This window comes from Indicator indicator, chromosome 5 (genome assembly GCF_027791375.1).
Source record: "Indicator indicator isolate 239-I01 chromosome 5, UM_Iind_1.1, whole genome shotgun sequence".
Taxonomy (NCBI): Eukaryota; Metazoa; Chordata; class Aves; order Piciformes; family Indicatoridae; genus Indicator; species Indicator indicator.
In genome coordinates this window covers 20,446,788-20,465,614 of record NC_072014.1, presented here as the reverse complement: position 1 = coordinate 20,465,614, position 18,827 = coordinate 20,446,788, and the positions used below count along the sequence as shown (strand labels likewise).

Here is an 18,827-nt window from a genome sequence, read left to right as displayed (position 1 = left end):
TTACTTGGTAGTAGCCAGATGTGGGTGCTTTCAGAAAAGAAAATGAAAAGGGAAGCCAGTCAGAAGATAGGTCTATGTTTGTCAGTGGCTTCTTTGGAAACTCTTGATAATTTTCAGAAATTCTCAGTTAGCATAGACAGATGCAACTAATTATGAACCTGCATTACAGAAAGATAGTATACCACACAAACATACAAAACCAGAGTAATGTTTTTCAAAAAGAATATTCATCCAGAGTTGGTAATTGAACAAAAATCCTTAAGCGTCTCTAGAACGTAGGAAAAAAGCGTTTAAAGAAATACTTCTGTAATATCCAAAAATGACCCTTCTCAATTCAAACAAGCAAACAAAAAAAAACAACTTCCCCAAGATAAACAAATACCAAGAGGGAGTGGAGAACACATTTGGTACTATAAACGTAACCAAAAGCAAAAAAATGAACCTCAAATCCAGATCAAAAGAAATTTAGACTTCAGGTCAGAATCCACATCAAGTAGCATATAGAACATGTATGACAAGTTATATAAACTGCAAGGAATACTTGGTATTTTGAAGATGTGCAGTTGATTCCATGTTTTTAATAAGAATATGGAAATGTCAGCCTATTACATGCAGCATGAACTAAAGCAGAGAACAGAAATCATGACTAGCTTAGAGGAAATCTTCAGAGGAGCAACAGACAACATTGCTACTATGAATCATAAGATTAATGCTTGAAAGCAAATTGCATGTTTATTCATTTTAAACAAAGCATAATTCCTAGTAAAGTAATGAGTTTTCTAGATATGTCACAAGCCACAGGAAGTAAAACAGATAAAACTTGAAGTCGCATGGTGGTAAACTAATCCCTGCTAGAGAAGCCTGTCAAGTTAATGTATGAATGAAAAGCAATTATAATATACAGTGTTAAAAACCAAATCAAACTCTTGGTTTCGTCGAGAGGATTCATTTACTCACTGAAACAACTGAGAAGACATCTGAACACAAATGCTCTCTGCAACATACAGAGCAGTATTAATGGGGTTGTATTTCCTGCCCTTATGAAAGCATCATTGCCTTCAGGCAGAGTTTATAAAAGGGTTTGGCAAGCTCATTCTTCTAGAAATCACAGAGTTGTGGGTCCACTCTCCAGTCAGTATGCTAAAAATACTCATCCAAACGCATCTATTTATCCCTTTTCTTCTCCAGACTGCAAACAGGTAGTGCTCTGCACTAGCTGTCAGGAAAGAATTCCAGGAGAGGTGGTTGGTGTGATATGTTCGTGCTTGGTGCCTGAGCAAAGATCTGGTGGGTGCCTCTTGGACATCAGAGCCTTAATTCATCCACATGTCTTAGGAGACGAAGCCACGAGAGCCTTACCTGGATTGTGTCCAGAATGGAGAGTTCCTCCCCAATTTTTCTTCATGGCCTAAATACTTTTTCAAATTAATCAGTTAGGAGAATAGTGTGAAAATACTACTACTAAGCATGTGTTGGAGCCAGCTTTTAATCTGCATTCAGCTCAGTTAACTTACACAAGTAATACCTCTGGAACATGGATTGTCACCAGCTTACATTCTCCAAAAGCAACAATCCCAGTGCTGGGAAATCGACCTCAAAGTCCTTGGAGACATGTGGTTTTATGAAGACAGACAAAAGCACACAGGAAGACCCAGGATAGTATGAGTTTCCCAGTGCTGCTATGCGTTGTGAAAGTAACACTAAGAGTGTTTACAGTTGTAAACAAGGTCTCACTAGAGGCAACTGCCAAGTCAGTCATAAGAGCTAATCACGCAACAGCAATACAAACCCAATGAGGAGCAGTCTGGCACCAAGGGCAGTGTCACAATCTCCATTTTCTGGAAGAGGTAGTGAGATGAGTGATTTGTCTGGAAAGCTGTCAGGCAGGGGAGGGCCTCGGCAGGTCGAGATGTCTGTGCCTCACAACTCAACACAGCTGAAATAGCCTTAATGTCAGTAAGGGGAAATATACCAATTTCTCAGAGAATAATAGGAGTACTGCAGAGCCCCATGGAGTAATTTACAATTACTAGCTATCTTCTGTAATGCATTAGCTGTCACTGTTTAAAATTTTCCATCATGTTAGTTGTTAATGTTGGTTTCACATGTGTGTATGTGAAGAAAGATGAGAAATCTGTGTCTAAAAGTTGCCCTTGTCTGAGCTACTTGGAGCTGGGAAATGTAGAGGCTTGTGTTCTGTAAAGCCAATCAGCAGGAAATAAGACATCAAGTGAAGCAGATAATTTTCTGGCTGAGCACTCCGAATGAGTGCTGAAACATGCAGAGGAAGGAAAGCAGTGACTGGGGTGTCTTGTATGACTTCTCACCAGGAAGAATATGATACATATAAAACCTATAATTTCTCCCTCTTCGTTTTAAGGTAAAGCGAGAATTAGCAGGTGTCCTCATTTTTGAGTCACATCCCAAAGCTGGAACAGTCTGTAAGTAAATGGAGTCCTGTCAGATCTTCTTTCTTATCTGTGGTATGAACATTTCAATTCTTGATGTTTACATGGCAAGAGCAAAAGTTGAATGCACTCTTCAAACTTGACACTCAGTGTTTGAAACCTGGGGTAGTAGGTATTGGTGTAGTCTGTTGCCAGTTACATGGGGAAATACTAAAATTAATTCTTTGTTATTGATTGGATGTATGTATCACCTACAGTTTGGGTGTGTTTTTAGCTAGAATTTTAGATTGGACCAACCTCTATTTAAAATGTATTTTAATATTATCTTTGTATTAGAAAAAAGAACCCTACTGCACAAAATAAAGGATTTAAAATGTCAGATTACTCAGAGCTGTTTACAATAAGTTTTAACCAATGAATGTGAAATTCACAGCCACTAGAGAACTGGGTTAGAACATTTTGCTACTGGTGGGATCCAAATCTGTGTGCTCATTAGTAACTGGTAACCTGACATGGATGAATAAAATTGTTGCAGCTGTCATGGAAAATAAGAACAACTTTCACATTAGGGTAATAAAATAACTACAGCACAAGTGGGAGAGTTTTTTTTCCCTAAAATCTGAAGGCATTTGCTTTTAAAAGTATAGGATGCCCTTTTTAAAGGTAGATATTAATATGAATGCTGTAGAGTCACTTTGAATTTTTCTGACTGCAGAATCTGACCCATATATATTTTGAATAACTATATTCTCACCATAAAATCTTTTCTCTCTCTTGTAGTATTTAATCAAGGAGAAGAAGGTACTTCTTGGTACATTATTCTAAAAGGATCAGTAAACGTAGTCATTTATGGCAAGGTATTTTTTTAAAAGCCTTTTTATCTGATTCTTCTTATTGAAAGAGTCAACTCTGAAGGAATACAATTTAATTTGAAGTGATGCTTTTTCTTAGGAAACAAATGTAGTTTTATTAATAAATGATTCAGTAGTTTCACTGATTATACTTCCAGTTTGAAGATATATTGCACACTTTCTGACTATAATTCATCAGTTACATCAGTATTTGTAAGAAGTCATTTGATGGCACTTAGTGAATTGCCAGACTTCTGTCTCATGGAGATTTTTGCCCTGTCCCTTTACCACCATATTCTCTTGCATTTGTACGACTAACTTACCACACGTACCTCAAGCGTTTTAGGCTTGACTGACAGAAGTACTGCTTTATGACTAATAATTCTTAGGTTGGGTGAGCTCAAAAATTTATACCAGCCCTTCATTTAATTAACCTATTAAATTCCCTGTTTATGAGAGAGACTTTTCAAGGCAAAAAATAGGACTTTTGTTAAACAGCAATCCACTGAGTCTTTAAAAATCCTTACTTCCCTATTCTCCATTCTGAACACCAAGCATTTCACTAAAATCTAACATATAGGCCCTAGTGCTAAATCTGCAGTGTTATTTCTGCAAATTTGATAATATTTTTCAGGGCCTCTATAAATAAAAACCAAAGAACAACTTTCTGTCTTCAGCGGGGCGAGAAGAGTCCTTGAAGCTGAGTGTAATTTCAGAGAACAAGTCAATTCTTTTCTATTCTTGCCTTTCTTTCACAATAGTAATAACCAGCTATCAAGTATTGTTTCCTACTCATTATTTTGGCTGTTGATTTCCTGCCAAATAAATTTGTTTTGGTAATTGATTGTGTAGTCCAGTGTTTGTACAAGGACTTTCAATAGAATCCAGAGTAATGATGGGTTTCTTGTGTAAATGTTTTGCTCTGTGCAGGGTGTGGTATGTACTCTACATGAAGGAGATGATTTTGGCAAGTTAGCACTCGTGAATGATGCTCCCAGAGCAGCATCCATTGTTCTGCGTGAAGACAACTGTCACTTCTTGAGAGTAGACAAAGAGGACTTCAACAGGATCCTTAGGGTAAGAGTGGGAAGGCCATCAAAAGAGTGCAATATCAGAACTTGCAGATTTTTCTTATTTCTATGGATATATTGATAACCTTGTTTGAAGTGTCCCTGATTGCAGGACAGAGATGTGACAGTCTAGAAGATCAAGTAAAGAATATATTGGACATCCTCTTCTGTTCCTAGCTCAGCCATGAAAATAGGACTAAATGGATGCTTTTGCCAAGTGCTCAGTTTTTTCTTATGCTGTCCAGGATTTCTGGGTGATCTTCCATCCAAATATAGAATAAAACAAGATCACTCATTCTCACAGATAGGTCAGTGTCAGGTACCTTAAGCTCAATGGATTCAAGGTAGACTCAAAAGGCAAATTAAAAAACCTACAGGTAAATACACGTCTTTATCAGAGAGCTCTAGAAAGATATCTGCAGAGTAATTTTACAGTTATTCATGTTAGGACAAATATGTTCCAAAGTCCAGCTGTAATTCTGTAAATACAGGCTGGTTTGCAATCATTCATAGCATAAGAAATCAAACCAGTACCATCCTGTATTTGAATGTGTACATGCCCAGTATTGCAGCAATAAAACCAGTCCAAACAGAGTACTGTGTTAACAAAATAATACAAGATTGTGTTTACTATACAAAAGGAAATGAGGACCCCATTGGCAGTAAGGCTGGGTTGGCCATGGAGACTCCCAAATGATTTAGCTTTGATTGACACTTCAAAGAAAATCAAAGGCCATGGTCCTACTGATTTTCACCTGCAGTACTTGAATGCACATTATATTTAATTCTACTTGTTTTTTTCTTTTTTGTACTTTGATCTGGTAGTAGAAGAAGAAAACTTTACTGACGGTTTACCGAACTAAGACTTACCATTTTTAAATGCCATTTTCTTTTTTCGTAGAAAGAGAGAAGTCAGACGATAGATAATAATCTTCATATATAACTGCGTATAGAGGTTACATTAGATGTAGGAAGTTTGAAGGGTGCTCTGGTTTTTGGTAAACACTTTTTCCTTTGCTATAGCCAGAGATTTTTTATATAGTTCGTACTCTAGCCCCTCCCACAGTTCTCTGCCTCTTCCCCCAGTGTCAGTGCTTCTCTCTTGATTCTGCCTGTGAGAAAAGTAGAATAAGGATAGGTAGATACAAGGGAAAAGAACCAACCCCAGAGTCTTTTGTGTTTGAAAGCCATGCACTTTTTCAGAGTAACTAATCAGCCAGCAATAACTTTACTGAGAGCAACTTGACTTACAGGATGTGGAAGCAAATACAGTAAGACTCAAAGAACATGACCAAGATGTCTTGGTGTTGGAGAAGATCCCAGCAGGAAACAGAGTGTCTAATCAAGGAAATTCACAGCCTCAGCACAAGTACGTTTTCATTCAGTATTGCAAATGTCAGACAATGATTATTAACCTTTTCATATGGTATTATTATCCAAACAATAGCATATTTTCCCTTTCTATGCAAGAATATAAAGTGCGGTGCATATAAAATTTCCTTCTTTTTTAATCATCAGCTGATCCCATGCCCCATACTAGATAATATATCTATTTCCAGCAGCATGCCAGTTCTGTATCTTTACACAGTAATTCTCTAAACATCTCACTGTAAATACTTATCTCGTGTAATAGCTTCTAAATAGGCTGCACATGGAGAATGCTGAAACCATATTAAGCTGCGCTTCTGTGTAAAAGACGTGACAAAAATACATTGTTTTCTTCTTAAGTACAGGTATTTTCGTTTTGGATTGTGAGCTCTGCATTCTAGTAACAGTTTGCTAGGTACAATTTATAAACAAAATGAAGATCTCATGCAATGAAAGATACTAACAATATTCATTATATTTTCTTCAATACTGAAAAGGAGGAAGTACAATTCTGTTTGGACACTACTGTGTGATAAGAGTAGAGTGAGGCTGTTACCATTGCAAATGTTGGTAAGACCCCCTCAGGGCTTTATAAAAGTGTTCTGTGCAAATGGATGCACAATTTTCTTCAGAAATGCTCAAGTAACTCCAACAAAACAAGCACCAAAAAGTTTTGAATGCTTTACCCTAGACCTTACTTTTTCTCAAAGAAAGAGTTTATCTAAAGTATATCACAGTAAATTTAGTTTTCATCTGATCTGGGATTTCATATACCTATTTTATCTGCATAATCGATTATAAAAATTAGTAAAGACCTGTAAAGGGTTGAATAAACCATTCCTTGTATTTTATATACACATTTCATATATTTCAGAAACTGCCATTTCATCTTTCACTTTATCTACTAGAAAAGCAAACTATGCTACCAGGAAAACACATTCTCTTACACCAAATTTTTCTTTGTGTAAATGAGAGGAACTTGACTGCAGACAGTGGATTTACACCAGCAGCTACAATGCATACAACTTGGTCATGGATTTAAATGCATTTTGTTGGGCCTGATATAGTTTTAATACTTTCAAAACTGAAATTTTCATTTAAATATATTTCAGACACTACCTACTTTGCAAACTGTTTACAGCAGTATTATTTGTAGTATTTTACATCTTCTTGCTCAGAATTTGATAAAAAAAGCTAGAGACATTTGTGGTCCCTAACCATTGTGATTAGGTTATATTTTAGAGCTTGCATTCCAGGAATATTTTCAGCTAAAGTACAGAATTTTTTTTCTGTGAACATTTTATGCATTTGGTCAGCTTTGGTGTGCGAGCAAGGGAGCTCTTGCTGATAATAGTGTCAAATAAGACAATAAGCTTCAATGAAGTTCACTGTCTACCTTTCAGCAGTCAGATTACTTTGTTAATAGTGTGTTGGCAATGTCTGTTTAAAACCTTTCTAAGTGAGTACATTGGTTTTGAAGATGGTGTTTCTTGTCTTTCTGTTGTTAGTAAATAGAGTAAGTGGCTACATTTATCCTGGGGAGTCCAAATGAAAGTTACTGGTGTATTCTGATTTCCAGAGTGTGTTACTGGAAAGAGTTACTTGAGTGCTCAGTACTTTTAAAAAGCACTGTGCCCCCAAAAGAAGCTTAACAGAGACCTCTTCTTAAAGGCTTACTTCTTTGCCCTTAGTTATGTAGCTTACATCGCTGATACCTCTTCAGATGAGCTGCCCTTTGGGCTTTGCTCCCTAAGCAGATATGTAGCATTTGCAGGGCAGAAATGTTCTGTATCCCAGAGTTGTTTCCTGGCATATGCAGTCAATCAAGAAACTCGTACTCTTCATCTTAGTCTTGGGGAAAACTTCACTTTGGGAACAGATCCTCTCAGCTGCAGTTTGGATTTTACTGCCTCCTCTACTAAGGAGGCAGAGCTCCTACATAGCTCCCAGGGCCATACTTTCAAACAGTGGCAGTTTCACTTCGAATGACTAGCTCTGAAGTTCTCCCTCCCAAGATCTAACTCCTTATGGGTGATCACACACATGCAGGATGAATTCAGCAGCCCTGCGAGTCACTTCACTGTTCATTTTCACTTTTATATTCAGAGTGCAGCAACCTGTGATTTCTCTGCTTCACTCACTTAGATACTTGGTTAGTACCTCTGTGAGAATGTGCACTGGCTTAACAAGTGTTTGTGTTCTTGGGACATCAATACAGTTCTTCCAAAGGGGTTGGCAGGTAAAAGAACTGTGACGGTCAGCACTCAAAGTGAGGATGAGCTCCCAGGAGCTCAGCTCCACCACTTATTTCTCAGCAGGAGCAGAGTATCTTCACTTCTTGTGGGTTTTTTTCTTTCCTTTTTTTTTTTTTAAGTTTCATACTTTATCAGTTAGATTCAAGAAAAAAAGATAAGAAAAAGATGCAGAGATTGATAGAATGGATGCAAAGAAAGCAAAAAAAAGACATCAGGACAAGTTTTGCGATATCCTATGATATTCTTGTGGTACTTAAAATCTTGACAGTGTTTTTGCATGAGGCAGAAAAACCTGACTGTTGCAGTAGTTCTCTCACCTCTCTAAATTTACTCCAGGAAATGATACAATCCTAAGTTTATCCCGCTTGAAAAACTTACTTCAGCTATCTAAGGCATTGCACAAATTAGAGGATACTGTTTGCTATTTCATTGTCTGTCCCCATCTTCTGAGACCAACCCTTGTCAGTAATGCTGAAGGAAATGTTTTCTTTGCTCTGATACACACTAGTTCTTATTTCATGCTCATAGCAAGTCTGTTAACACCTTCTAAAGACTGTGGATTGCTGTCATTACTGAGATATTTATTCTAAGGGGAGAAGCATTACTGAACGCACTTCCCTAGGTTTGCACCAGTGCATCTCTGCTAATTGCAGTGTCGTGGTGTTATACTGGAGTACTTGTGTAGGGAGGGGGCCGTCTCTCATCTCACGCTCCCTAAGTAGGATGGAGATTGTAACTGCTCCATTTTACAGGAGGGAAGCCAGCAAAGATTCCGAGTGCTTTTGTCCTAAGCCACACAGGTTATGATCAGAGCCAGGTACTTGGCATGCATCCAACCTTGTCTTCTCACCAGTACACAACTGTATCTTCATTATCTATTTTCCTTGTGAGACACTAACTGCTCCTTTCCCTCCCTCAGGTATATTGTGATGTCAGGAACCCCTGAGAAAATTTTAGAGCACTTTCTAGAAACTATGCGCCTTGAAGCAACCTTAAATGAAGCAACAGGTATCTATGTAACAGAGGCTGTGTTACAATTACTGCATAAGATGGCCTTGCTGGGGCAACACTGCAATGTGGTGCTTTGAAGATCAGCTACCTGCTGCTCTGAAACTACCCTGAAAATCCAAAATTAAAGATAGCAAATCACTTCTCCCAGTTATATTTGTACTTTCACTTCAGAGTAGAATAGGAAAATTTCGGAAGATGCCAGACCACTAATCATGACTTTAATTAGTCACAACAGAGTCAGAATTAGTCAGAACAGAGCATTCATTTCTACATGTTGATAATGGCACTCATGCTTCTTGATCTGGGTATTAATTGATACTGTGATCTAGCAAACTGGAATTTACACCAGTGCTACCACAGATCATTTTCAGTAAAAAAATTGCATGCTACTTTTTGCCAGAGAAAATGTCAATCATGTTGTTCAGATACATTTTAATGTAAATGTAGCAGCTGGGATACATTCAAATAAAAATAAAGCCAAAAATTTGACTGTCCATTTACCTCTTTAGGCCTTCTACTCATTGCAAAGAATTAAATTTTGTGCCTTCTCCAGTGTAGTATAGACTGGATGTGATGTCTGGTGTTGCAGTTCCCTGAAGACAAATACAGCAGCACTTCTTAGGTACCTGGATGTAGCAGGCCTGATTCTTCTGCTAAGATCTCTGCACTTGTAGAGGAGCTTTCACTTTAGCACAGATGGGTTGTTGGTTTTTGCTCTTTGCCAGACTTCCCTTTGACACAGACAAATGCCTGTTAACTTAAGTGTGATAAAATTCATGCAGACAATAATAAAGCTTAATATTTCAGCTCTGTTTGCCCATTCCCCATTTTCATACTTAATGCCTGCAAAGAACAAAAAACTTCATTTGTTATCTGCAGAGGACTAATGACTTGTTTTAGCTGAAAGACAACTTGTCTTCCTGATCCCTAAGCTGTTTGCAGGGCTTAACTGACTGGGTGTGTTTTTCTTCTCTTTTCACAGATTCTATTTTAAATGATTTTATTATGATGCACTGTGTTTTTATGCCAAATAATCAGCTCTGCCCAGCCTTGATGGCGCAATATCCTTTTGTAAGTTACTTCCCTTTAATAGGTATCCCTATCAGTGTTGAGACCAAAGCTTCTCTTTCTCAAGAAGTACAACACATTTCACAGAGGCCGTGCCATGTGGGTAGGTTGTCAGCGTCTGACTGTAGCTTAGTGTCTCTGAAATGGATAGTAGTGTATACATTCATGATGAGATGCAGCCAGAGCATGAAAACTGAAAGAAATATACTGTCCCTCCAGCAGATAGGTGAAATTACACGTTAGTGAAATTACATAAAAGTTTGGATTACCCTTCCTGTATCCTTTTTGTCTGTCTTAGTTTTTGCTAAACTACAGCATCTAGATTTTAACTAAGATCATTACATTTTGGTGATTTCAGTGGTCCACTTTATAGATTACTGCTGCAAACTGCCTCAATCAAGAATTCCCAAACTAGAGTTAGAAGACATAGAAGTAGTTCCTAGGTGCTGTCATAACAGTTATGAATAAAAATAAAAATAATCTATAATAATAGTCTGTAGGAAGTTTATGAAACTGCAAGAAACTTCAATTGCATATTGAAGCCAAGGAGATGAGAGCTTACAGTGGGTGGCATCAAGAACTGGAGGTGATTCTCACAGTGTCTGCATGTTTTAGAGAAGAAGTCTGTGAAATGTCCATCAGTCAGTTACTGGCAGATCATTTAGTTTGGGGAGATGTTGGGCACTGAGAGTTTTTCTTGTGTACAGTGACTTGAAACTGTCTACTGACTGGGAGCATTAAATAAACATAACAGTGTTTTCTGTTTTATAGAATTCTGACAGGGGCATAATAACTTCAATTCCTTACTTATTTTTCTAGAATCAGATCGGTGTGAAAGTGTGCTTTCCTTGAAGCTCAGCAGGGTGAGTGACATCTTGGAGAGCTAACACCCTGACACCACAAAATAGAGCATCATGTCCTTGTCTGGCAAGCTTGAGAATCCATTTGTGTTACTCCTAGCAAGGATAGTAATTGTTTTGAAAACCTTTGGACTCATAAAACTGATCTGCAGAAAATTGTTTGTACACCTGAAACAAACACATTTTCTGAAACTACATGGGTTTGGATATCAAAAGTATTACAAAATGCTGTTGCTGATAGCTTTGAGAGGGGTTGAAAAGAGCAGCACTTTCAATATTTTTGTGTGTGGTTTGGAGTTTTTTCTAGTTTATCTAGCTCATATTTTTCAATTAGTCTGCTGGAGACTCAGGCTTGTCTATCTTCAGTTATCCAATAATTGGGAAAATAAGATGCACAAGCAAATGTACCTCAGTATTTATAGGGGAAAAGCTTTTCTGAAGACCAAAGTGATAGTGCCACTTATGTATGTGTATTCACTTTTCATGAAATTTGGAGAGGAGGCTAAGACCATGATCTTAAGTTCGTCATGGCAGGCATTGTGCTAATTCTTATCCTCCTCATAGAGGAAGAGGAGGAGGGCTGGGAGTAACTGGTATCACACCGGTTTAGTGTCAGCTTTCTGTAGAGCTGAATTATTGTTTATTTGTTCCATTCTGAATATGAAAAATCAAACTGTACTCTCTTGATTGTGCCATTGAAATTCATCATTAGAGCTGAAAGGTTGCTAACAAAGCTCATCTTTTCTGAGCAGATCACTCTACAAAACTGTTTGCCAGTGCTGTGAGGCTAAGGACAGGTTAGTTTGGCTCAGTGAGGAAATTAAAAAAGAAAAAGAAGAAAGGTGATTCAGTCAGAGACACTGGTTTTGCTCCTGCTCCCAAATTTGAATCGATACAAATCTGTTTTCCTACACCCACTTAAGATACTATTTTAGCTGGCAGCATGCAAATGTGAATGGATCTAGACCAGTGAAGTGCTTTCAAGCATAGTACAGGGTACACATTATTTGGATTTTCACTTCTTTTATAGCAGTGTTTTGTCATCTCTAAGTTCTTTAATCCTGAAAGAAATGGACAGAGGCACCATTTTGGCATTTTGCTTGCTGTGGATTCAGTCCTTAAACTGTGCTGTCCCTTGGCACACTACTCTTAGTAGATCCTGCAATATTTATTTATAGGGAAGCAAAGAGCCTGTTCCCCTGTCCTGGATTAAGACATCTGTCCTTTGTGTTGGACCAAGGACCCTGTTTCCCTCTCTTCTTCGCAGAGATGGAATTGGACAGATTCTCAGAGCTACAGCTTGTCAAGGGAATGCAGGACAAAGCCAAAGAGAAAACCTGAAGTAGAGCAGCACCTCTAAAAGTGCTGCTTGGGATAGCAAAAGTGTGTGAGCATGGCTGTAAGTGTGCATCTGTGAAGGAGTGCTATCCCTTCTGTGCAATCTGGGAATTGTAAATACAAATTATAAACTCCTCCTTTGTCCTCTGTAGCTGATAGTCCTCCAGCGTGTTTCTGTAGGAATGTTTTGTGAACCTCCTTTACCATCACATCATCAAAACAGTTTGCATTCTACTGTAGTAATGGGTGCTGATTTTGCACAGCTCCTTACATATGGTTAAGTTTTCCCATGCAGGCAAGATTAGACTTCAGAACCACTTACATTTCCTAATATGCTAGACATAATTAGAAAGATATGTATATACTGAATTCTAATCATGTTGGTGTTGAGAAATATTTCAGAATTCTCTGGCACCAGTTTCAAGTATACTTCATATTTTACTTCTGATTGCAGTCCGCAGTGAAGCTGTTTCCTGTAGGTCCCACAAAAATGAGAGAACTCTCCGTTGACTTTCCCTGTGATAATGTTAATAAAAGGGCAATTAATATAAATGAGCAGTAAAAATATAGAAAAATTACCAGTGCCTGTGGTGAGTCAGTTAATAAGGAAGTAAAAATACATGAAATAATTACAGTGTTTTTAAGGTAAAAATGGCATGAGAAAAATTACTCAGTAGAATATTAAACTTGCTCCGTAAGACATTATAGCTTAAAATATATTATTTACTTCTTATAACCCTTTGACTTAATGTACTCCCATAAATGTACTGACATTTATGTTTAGTTCTCTAGTAATTTTAAACCTTTCCAAAGAAAATTAAAATGCAGATTTCTAAAAGTTTGTCAGTCAGTTGAGTGCCCCACTAACCCTGGCAGTATGTCAAATCTCTGCAGGGATTTTGGGCAGGAGGATCATTTGGAACATGTGAGTTAATAGATACTTTCTCCCATTAGATTTTATTAATATTTGTTTCCAAATGAGAAGCTGAAAATAAATATCTTGGACAATTTTGATTTCTAATTACAATTTTAATTTTCTATTTAATATTTTACTATTTTGTTAGAGCAACTGAAGGGATGCTGTACTTTCCTGTGAACGAAAGAGTGTCAGTATTTAACTATTAAATGTTACTATATAATTGGGAATAGTATTTTTCATGACAATACAGAATCAGAGTTTTGGTATCCAAGAAGAGCTGACAATGTAACTTCCCTCATTCTGTCCTTACTTAACATTCAGCCACCAGTTTATTGGGAAACAGTGCTATATAGTGCTAACCTCTGATCACTGAGAAGCAGGTACACAAATTGTCATATCCTGTTTCTGCTGGGGATTATTCTTCCTTTTTGTATAGGTTAAAGGCTGAAATTGCCTCTTTTTAGTGCCCCTTGTGCCTTTACTTATTTCTTGGTTTCTTCCTTTCAATGAATGTTACTTATGGCCTTTTTGCTATTTGCATTTCTTTGCAGTATTGACACTTCATCGTGAAAAAGGTCAATGAAATGTTTCCCATTTTTTGTTACTGTTTATCACAAAATAACAAACACAAATTATGGTGTCCAAATATGCTTTATTTGATAGAGTGGAAACTTCTGATTTTCTCATATGCAAAGTGAGGCTACTACAGAATTTATTATTTTAAACCATATCTCCATAGTCAGTCCAGGCTGTAAACTTGTTTGTGCCCTAACCATAGTGGGACTGAAGTTCACCTTGGGTTACAGAAATTTCTGAAAATAGAGGAAATAACACTGGTCATTCATTCCAGTAGTTTTCCTCACAAATAGAACACTGGAATTGTTAATAAACACAAAGTGAGCTTTTTATTTTATCTCCAACTGTATCTGAAGAGTAACAAGGAGAAATAAACTACTTCAGTCTCTACAGTTAATCTTCTTCTGTGGTGTTCCAAATGTAATTTCTGTTCTGCTCTCCTGCAGTAACCATCTCTGCAGATTGTGATATTCCCGTGCTCTGTAGAGAATTCAACATCTTTTTAGTATGATTGTGGAAGCGTCACAAGTCTTTATGCTAGTGGCAGTGAGAAATCAGAAGTGTATCTTGGAAAGTTATGTTTGAGCACGCTGACCTTGGTCGTCAACTGTTTGTAATTTTTACTGGTTTTGATATTTTCAATTACTGAGCGTTTTCCTTGACACCATGGCACCTACCATGCCCAGCCTTCCCAGGGTACAGAGCAGGAGAAAATGGATTATGCCCTCAACAATAAAAGGCGAGTCATTCGGCTGGTTCTGCAGTGGGCTGCTTTGTATGGAGATTTACTGCAAGAAGATGAAGCAGCAATGGCCTTTTTGGAGGTATCATCACACTGAAAAGTAGCTACTACACAAGATATGCTGAAAACCTGTTCTCCATCTGTAGGAATCTGTTATAAGTTAAAGAGAAGCAGGCCATTTCAAAGTGCAAACCCATAACTGTTTTCTTGGGTTTAGCTGCAGACAAATACACACACCACAATAGTGCTTGAAGCATTGTCAGCCTCTGGATCTCTGAAAATATCTGTTGGAGTTGCAGACCCCTTTTCCAAACAATGCATGGGTAGATTGCTTTATACCAACAGATTAATTTGATTTTTTTTTTTAGTGTTTTCTTGTGAATAGTTCAGAGTCTTGATCTGGGAGGTTGTTTATGCCTGCCTGAAGCGTGCCGGGGGGAGCTGGAGGGTTCTCGCTCTACAAAACCAAAATCCTTTCTATTTGAATGAAAGCAATACACTGCAGCTATCAGAACTTAAGATCTTTGTCTTCAGAATCCTTCTGATCCCTTACAATCATTTCATTCCTCAGACACTGGTTGGAAGGTCTTTGTGGTATCTGCCATATCATTACTTCTAAGATGTGCACCGACCATGTCATGTTAAGTCATTGTGATTGCCATTGTTAGTGCATGTGGTGTTTATGGAACACATTCCTATTTGTTACTGCCTGAATGGAAGCTCTTACCTCAAAGAGCTTAAAACTGAATCTGAGTTAGCAGAGGGGAATAGATTGGGGTCTTAAATATAATGGACATACAGCAAGCCCACATGGGAAAGCTTTTCATAATAGACAAGCTCTGGAGACAGACATAATGTCCAGAGGTTAAAATTAAAGAGCAATTACATAGACCCTTCTTTGGGTCATGTTTATGTAGGTGTGTGGCAGGAAGAGGTTTGAGTTGGGTAGCAAGCTGGAGTAGCTGAGTGTTAACAACTCACTAGCAAATGTATCACTGAGGACTACAACAGCAGTGGGTAAAAAACCGTTATCTTGCCAGATTATTTGTGAATTTTATAGTCTTTATGCTTGATAATCTGAAAATGCAGGTTTTGCACAAGCAGTCAGTGGTTGTACAGTGAGCTAAGGAGACTTATCAGGCCTCCCTTCTGCATGTGTAACTCTTGCTTTAAATCAGGTGGAGATAAACAAGTAGAAGTAATAGAGGGTTGGGCCCAGCATGTGTTCCTCTATGTAGATTATCATTCTTTATAACCCCTAAGATATCATATGTCATCTCATAATCCTCTATCCTGAGTACTGCTCATTTAAAGATGATTCTGTGTCATTTGCAGGAATTTTATGTATCTGTATCAGATGATACTAGAATGATTGCAGCACTAAAGGAGCAACTTCCAGAGCTAGAGAAAATTGTAAAGCAAGTGTAAGCACAGTTTTTACTTCTTTACTCCCCTTACCTTTTTTCTCAATAAATAAATGAAGATAGTTGTTGCTTGTGTCTATTAAAAGTCAGTTCTATGAATGGTGCTCAGTCATGCAAGACTGAATGTTTGCATGCAGACTTGTTTGGATGAATGTCTATGGCTCTCTCTTTCTGCATCATTGTTCAAACACCAAACTCATTAAAAAGTTTGACAGAAGGAAAAAAGTAACTAAGTACACACCATTGAAACTTAGTTGAATCAATGCTTATTTCATGCTTACATGGAGTTAGTATAGAATTTTCCTTGCTTTGGTCATAGATCAATTATGGTATCATCTAGTCTTTTCATGTATGCAAACACGAATATGTTGATATTGTAGTTTGACAACTAGTTCATGATCTACAAGTGATTTTCTACACAAAATCTTCCAGGCAATATTAATTATATGTGCTGTTCTTTACCTTTTTATAGTTCTGAAGAACCTAAAGCACCACAAAAGAAGGTAAGATAATGTATCTGTCCATTTTTTAAAGCAAAAGCTTTAGCATAGCAAATCCAGAAGCATCTTCTCCTTACTAATTGTGGCTATATTAAAACAATATATTGAGAAATAGCTTTTAACGTTGTCAACTTCTTCATTGCTTATCTTTTCCCTGCCACTGATAAGAGATCTATTGTAGCTCATGTTTACCCCATGATGTTTCTTCCTGCATTAATGTGAATCCTGATGATTCATTTTCAGCACAAAGTTCTTCTGCAGCTGTTCAATGCAAGTGATGACAGAGCACAGAAACGCCAGCCTATCAGGGGCAGTGATGAAGGTGAGTTCCTTCTCTGCCAAGTTTTTTTGAGACACTGAAATCTGCAGTAAATTTATCTATCTCAACAAATAAATATGGTCCAAAAATAAGCAAAAGCATTTACCTACAGTTTGAAGCCTGGCCTGAAGCAAACCCTGTTTGTGTTTGCTAGCCAAACATTCTCCATTATTGATTTGAAGTGCTCCTGGCCTTTTTCTTTAATTGTGCTATCAAACGCTATGCTTCCTCAGAGGAAGGTGAAAAAACCCTTAAAACAGGGAATGAACAAACCAGGTAAGAACCAGTGCAGTGTCCATGCAGGTAATGGCAGTGCACTAAATAGTGAGTGCTGAAGGTCATGTCTGAGACTCTGCCTTCCCTTGGTCATGTAGTGGAGCTAACATGTACAGCTCTTCTATTGCTAGATATGTGTGGAGCAGATAATCATGCTCTGGATCCTCTATCTTGTGGCATACAGCCTAGAAAACAAAATCTGCTGGTTTGACCTATTGCTATTGTTTGATTCTCTGAAGAGATTAAGTTAACATTTACAGCAGTGTATCAGAATATCATTTTGGCTTTTCATATTGTCCTTACCTCAGGCAGCTATGTAAGTGAAATCCTGAGCTCTGCTGATGAGATCTGTTCACTGTAAACAAAAATAGATGTCCCTTAAAACTCATAAATCTGAGGATTTATTTGCCACTGCTGGCCCAGTCCCTCAATGGAGTTTTGCTGCAACTTCATCAGACAAAATAGCTTCTGCTTTGAAGTATTTGATATTAAAGGACAGCCCTTGCTAATAAGGGAACAAAATGCAAGGTTGTATAGCTAAGAAGGCTGGTGGCATAAATCAACCCAACAGAAGAGCCATTTCAAAAGCTGAAAGTAACTGTATATGAACAAGAGACATCCTGCCAGTTCTGCAGCTTCTGTTTGTATCAGTGTTTCTTCTAGAAACAGGTGCTGCTGCCAGAGAGATACTACTTCTTGTGTCTATGTGAGTGGGTAGTAACTGCTTTTTTCATGTGGCTGCACCTTTCTCATTTGTAGGGCAGGCAGCACACTGAACACTGAAAATCCATAAACAGCTATAACCCCAGGGGCTGCTTGGCTTGGCTTGACAGCAGAGCTGAAGGAGTATTTTGCTAACTTCTGTCTTAAAGTCATGGCATTTTGGGTTGCCTTGGTTTTTGCAGGCTAATGTGCTGTCATATTGATTTCTAGGCATCCAGAGGCCTAGGTTCATGTATTATTCTGTGAGACAATTTGTTCTGTACACTCAAGTGCATTCTTATTTTTAGGATATTTTTCTTCATTGTCTACAACATTTTTGATTAGACAATTATGTACTTGTAAAAGACAGGTTACAACAGTATAAGTTCTGATCATAACCAAAATTATTTTCAGATCTGTTTTTGTAAATGAAAATTATTTTTCCTGTAATTAAGAGAGTTTGCAGCCAGTTTTCTTGACTCTTGAAAATAAGTGTTGGTTTACAATATTATAATGTCTGGAACATAACAAAGTGCCATATTAGATTGGTATCCATAAATAATACATACATGTATAATCCATCCAATAACGAAACACTAGCACTGGATGGTTTACTAAAACCCCTTGCAAATCAGGAATTTCTATATTAGAAATTGTAGAACATCTGAGGAATGGGGAGCTATCAAAACTGTAGTGATTTATTGTTGTTTTGTTTGTTTCATGAAATGAAAGTAATTTGCACCATAACATCTGCATGGTTGTTACACGTGGCATACTCAGCACAATCTTCTTTGCTTTAGTTCTGTTTAAGGTGTACTGCATAGACCAAACCTATACTACTATCCGGGTGCCAGTGTCATCCTCTGTGAAGGAAGTGATCAGCGCAGTAGCAGATAAGCTGGGCTCTGGAGAAGGCCTCATCATAGTAAAGATGAGTTCAGGAGGAGGTACTGTATTTGCATCATCTTCAACATCTTTTGCTTATAGTGAAGCAGAATGTTGGGAGGAACTGGAAGACTAATTCAGTCAAAGCTTTTATACCAGTGTGCATGTCTGGCTGGTACACAGGTTCTGTTTTAGAGGCAAGCTGTTTCCTGACTGGAGCTCACATGGGGAACAGAAAAATTGAGAATCTTTGTA

The 18,827-nt window shown here is 37.7% G+C and overlaps 1 protein-coding gene across 1 annotated transcript in view; it reads left to right on the top strand.

The window, feature by feature from the left end:
- The window catches only part of RAPGEF4 (Rap guanine nucleotide exchange factor 4), a 144,817-nt gene that overhangs the window by 103,958 nt on the left and 22,032 nt on the right, over positions 1–18,827 (top strand). Inside the window, exons 12-22 of the mRNA XM_054381362.1 lie at positions 2,381–2,441; positions 3,189–3,265; positions 4,190–4,336; positions 5,583–5,698; positions 8,872–8,960; positions 9,946–10,024; positions 14,398–14,548; positions 15,802–15,890; positions 16,363–16,393; positions 16,634–16,712; positions 18,488–18,634. Of these exons, the coding sequence (XP_054237337.1) occupies positions 2,381–2,441; positions 3,189–3,265; positions 4,190–4,336; positions 5,583–5,698; positions 8,872–8,960; positions 9,946–10,024; positions 14,398–14,548; positions 15,802–15,890; positions 16,363–16,393; positions 16,634–16,712; positions 18,488–18,634 (1,066 nt within the window). The remainder of the gene's footprint in view (positions 1–2,380; positions 2,442–3,188; positions 3,266–4,189; positions 4,337–5,582; positions 5,699–8,871; positions 8,961–9,945; positions 10,025–14,397; positions 14,549–15,801; positions 15,891–16,362; positions 16,394–16,633; positions 16,713–18,487; positions 18,635–18,827) is intronic.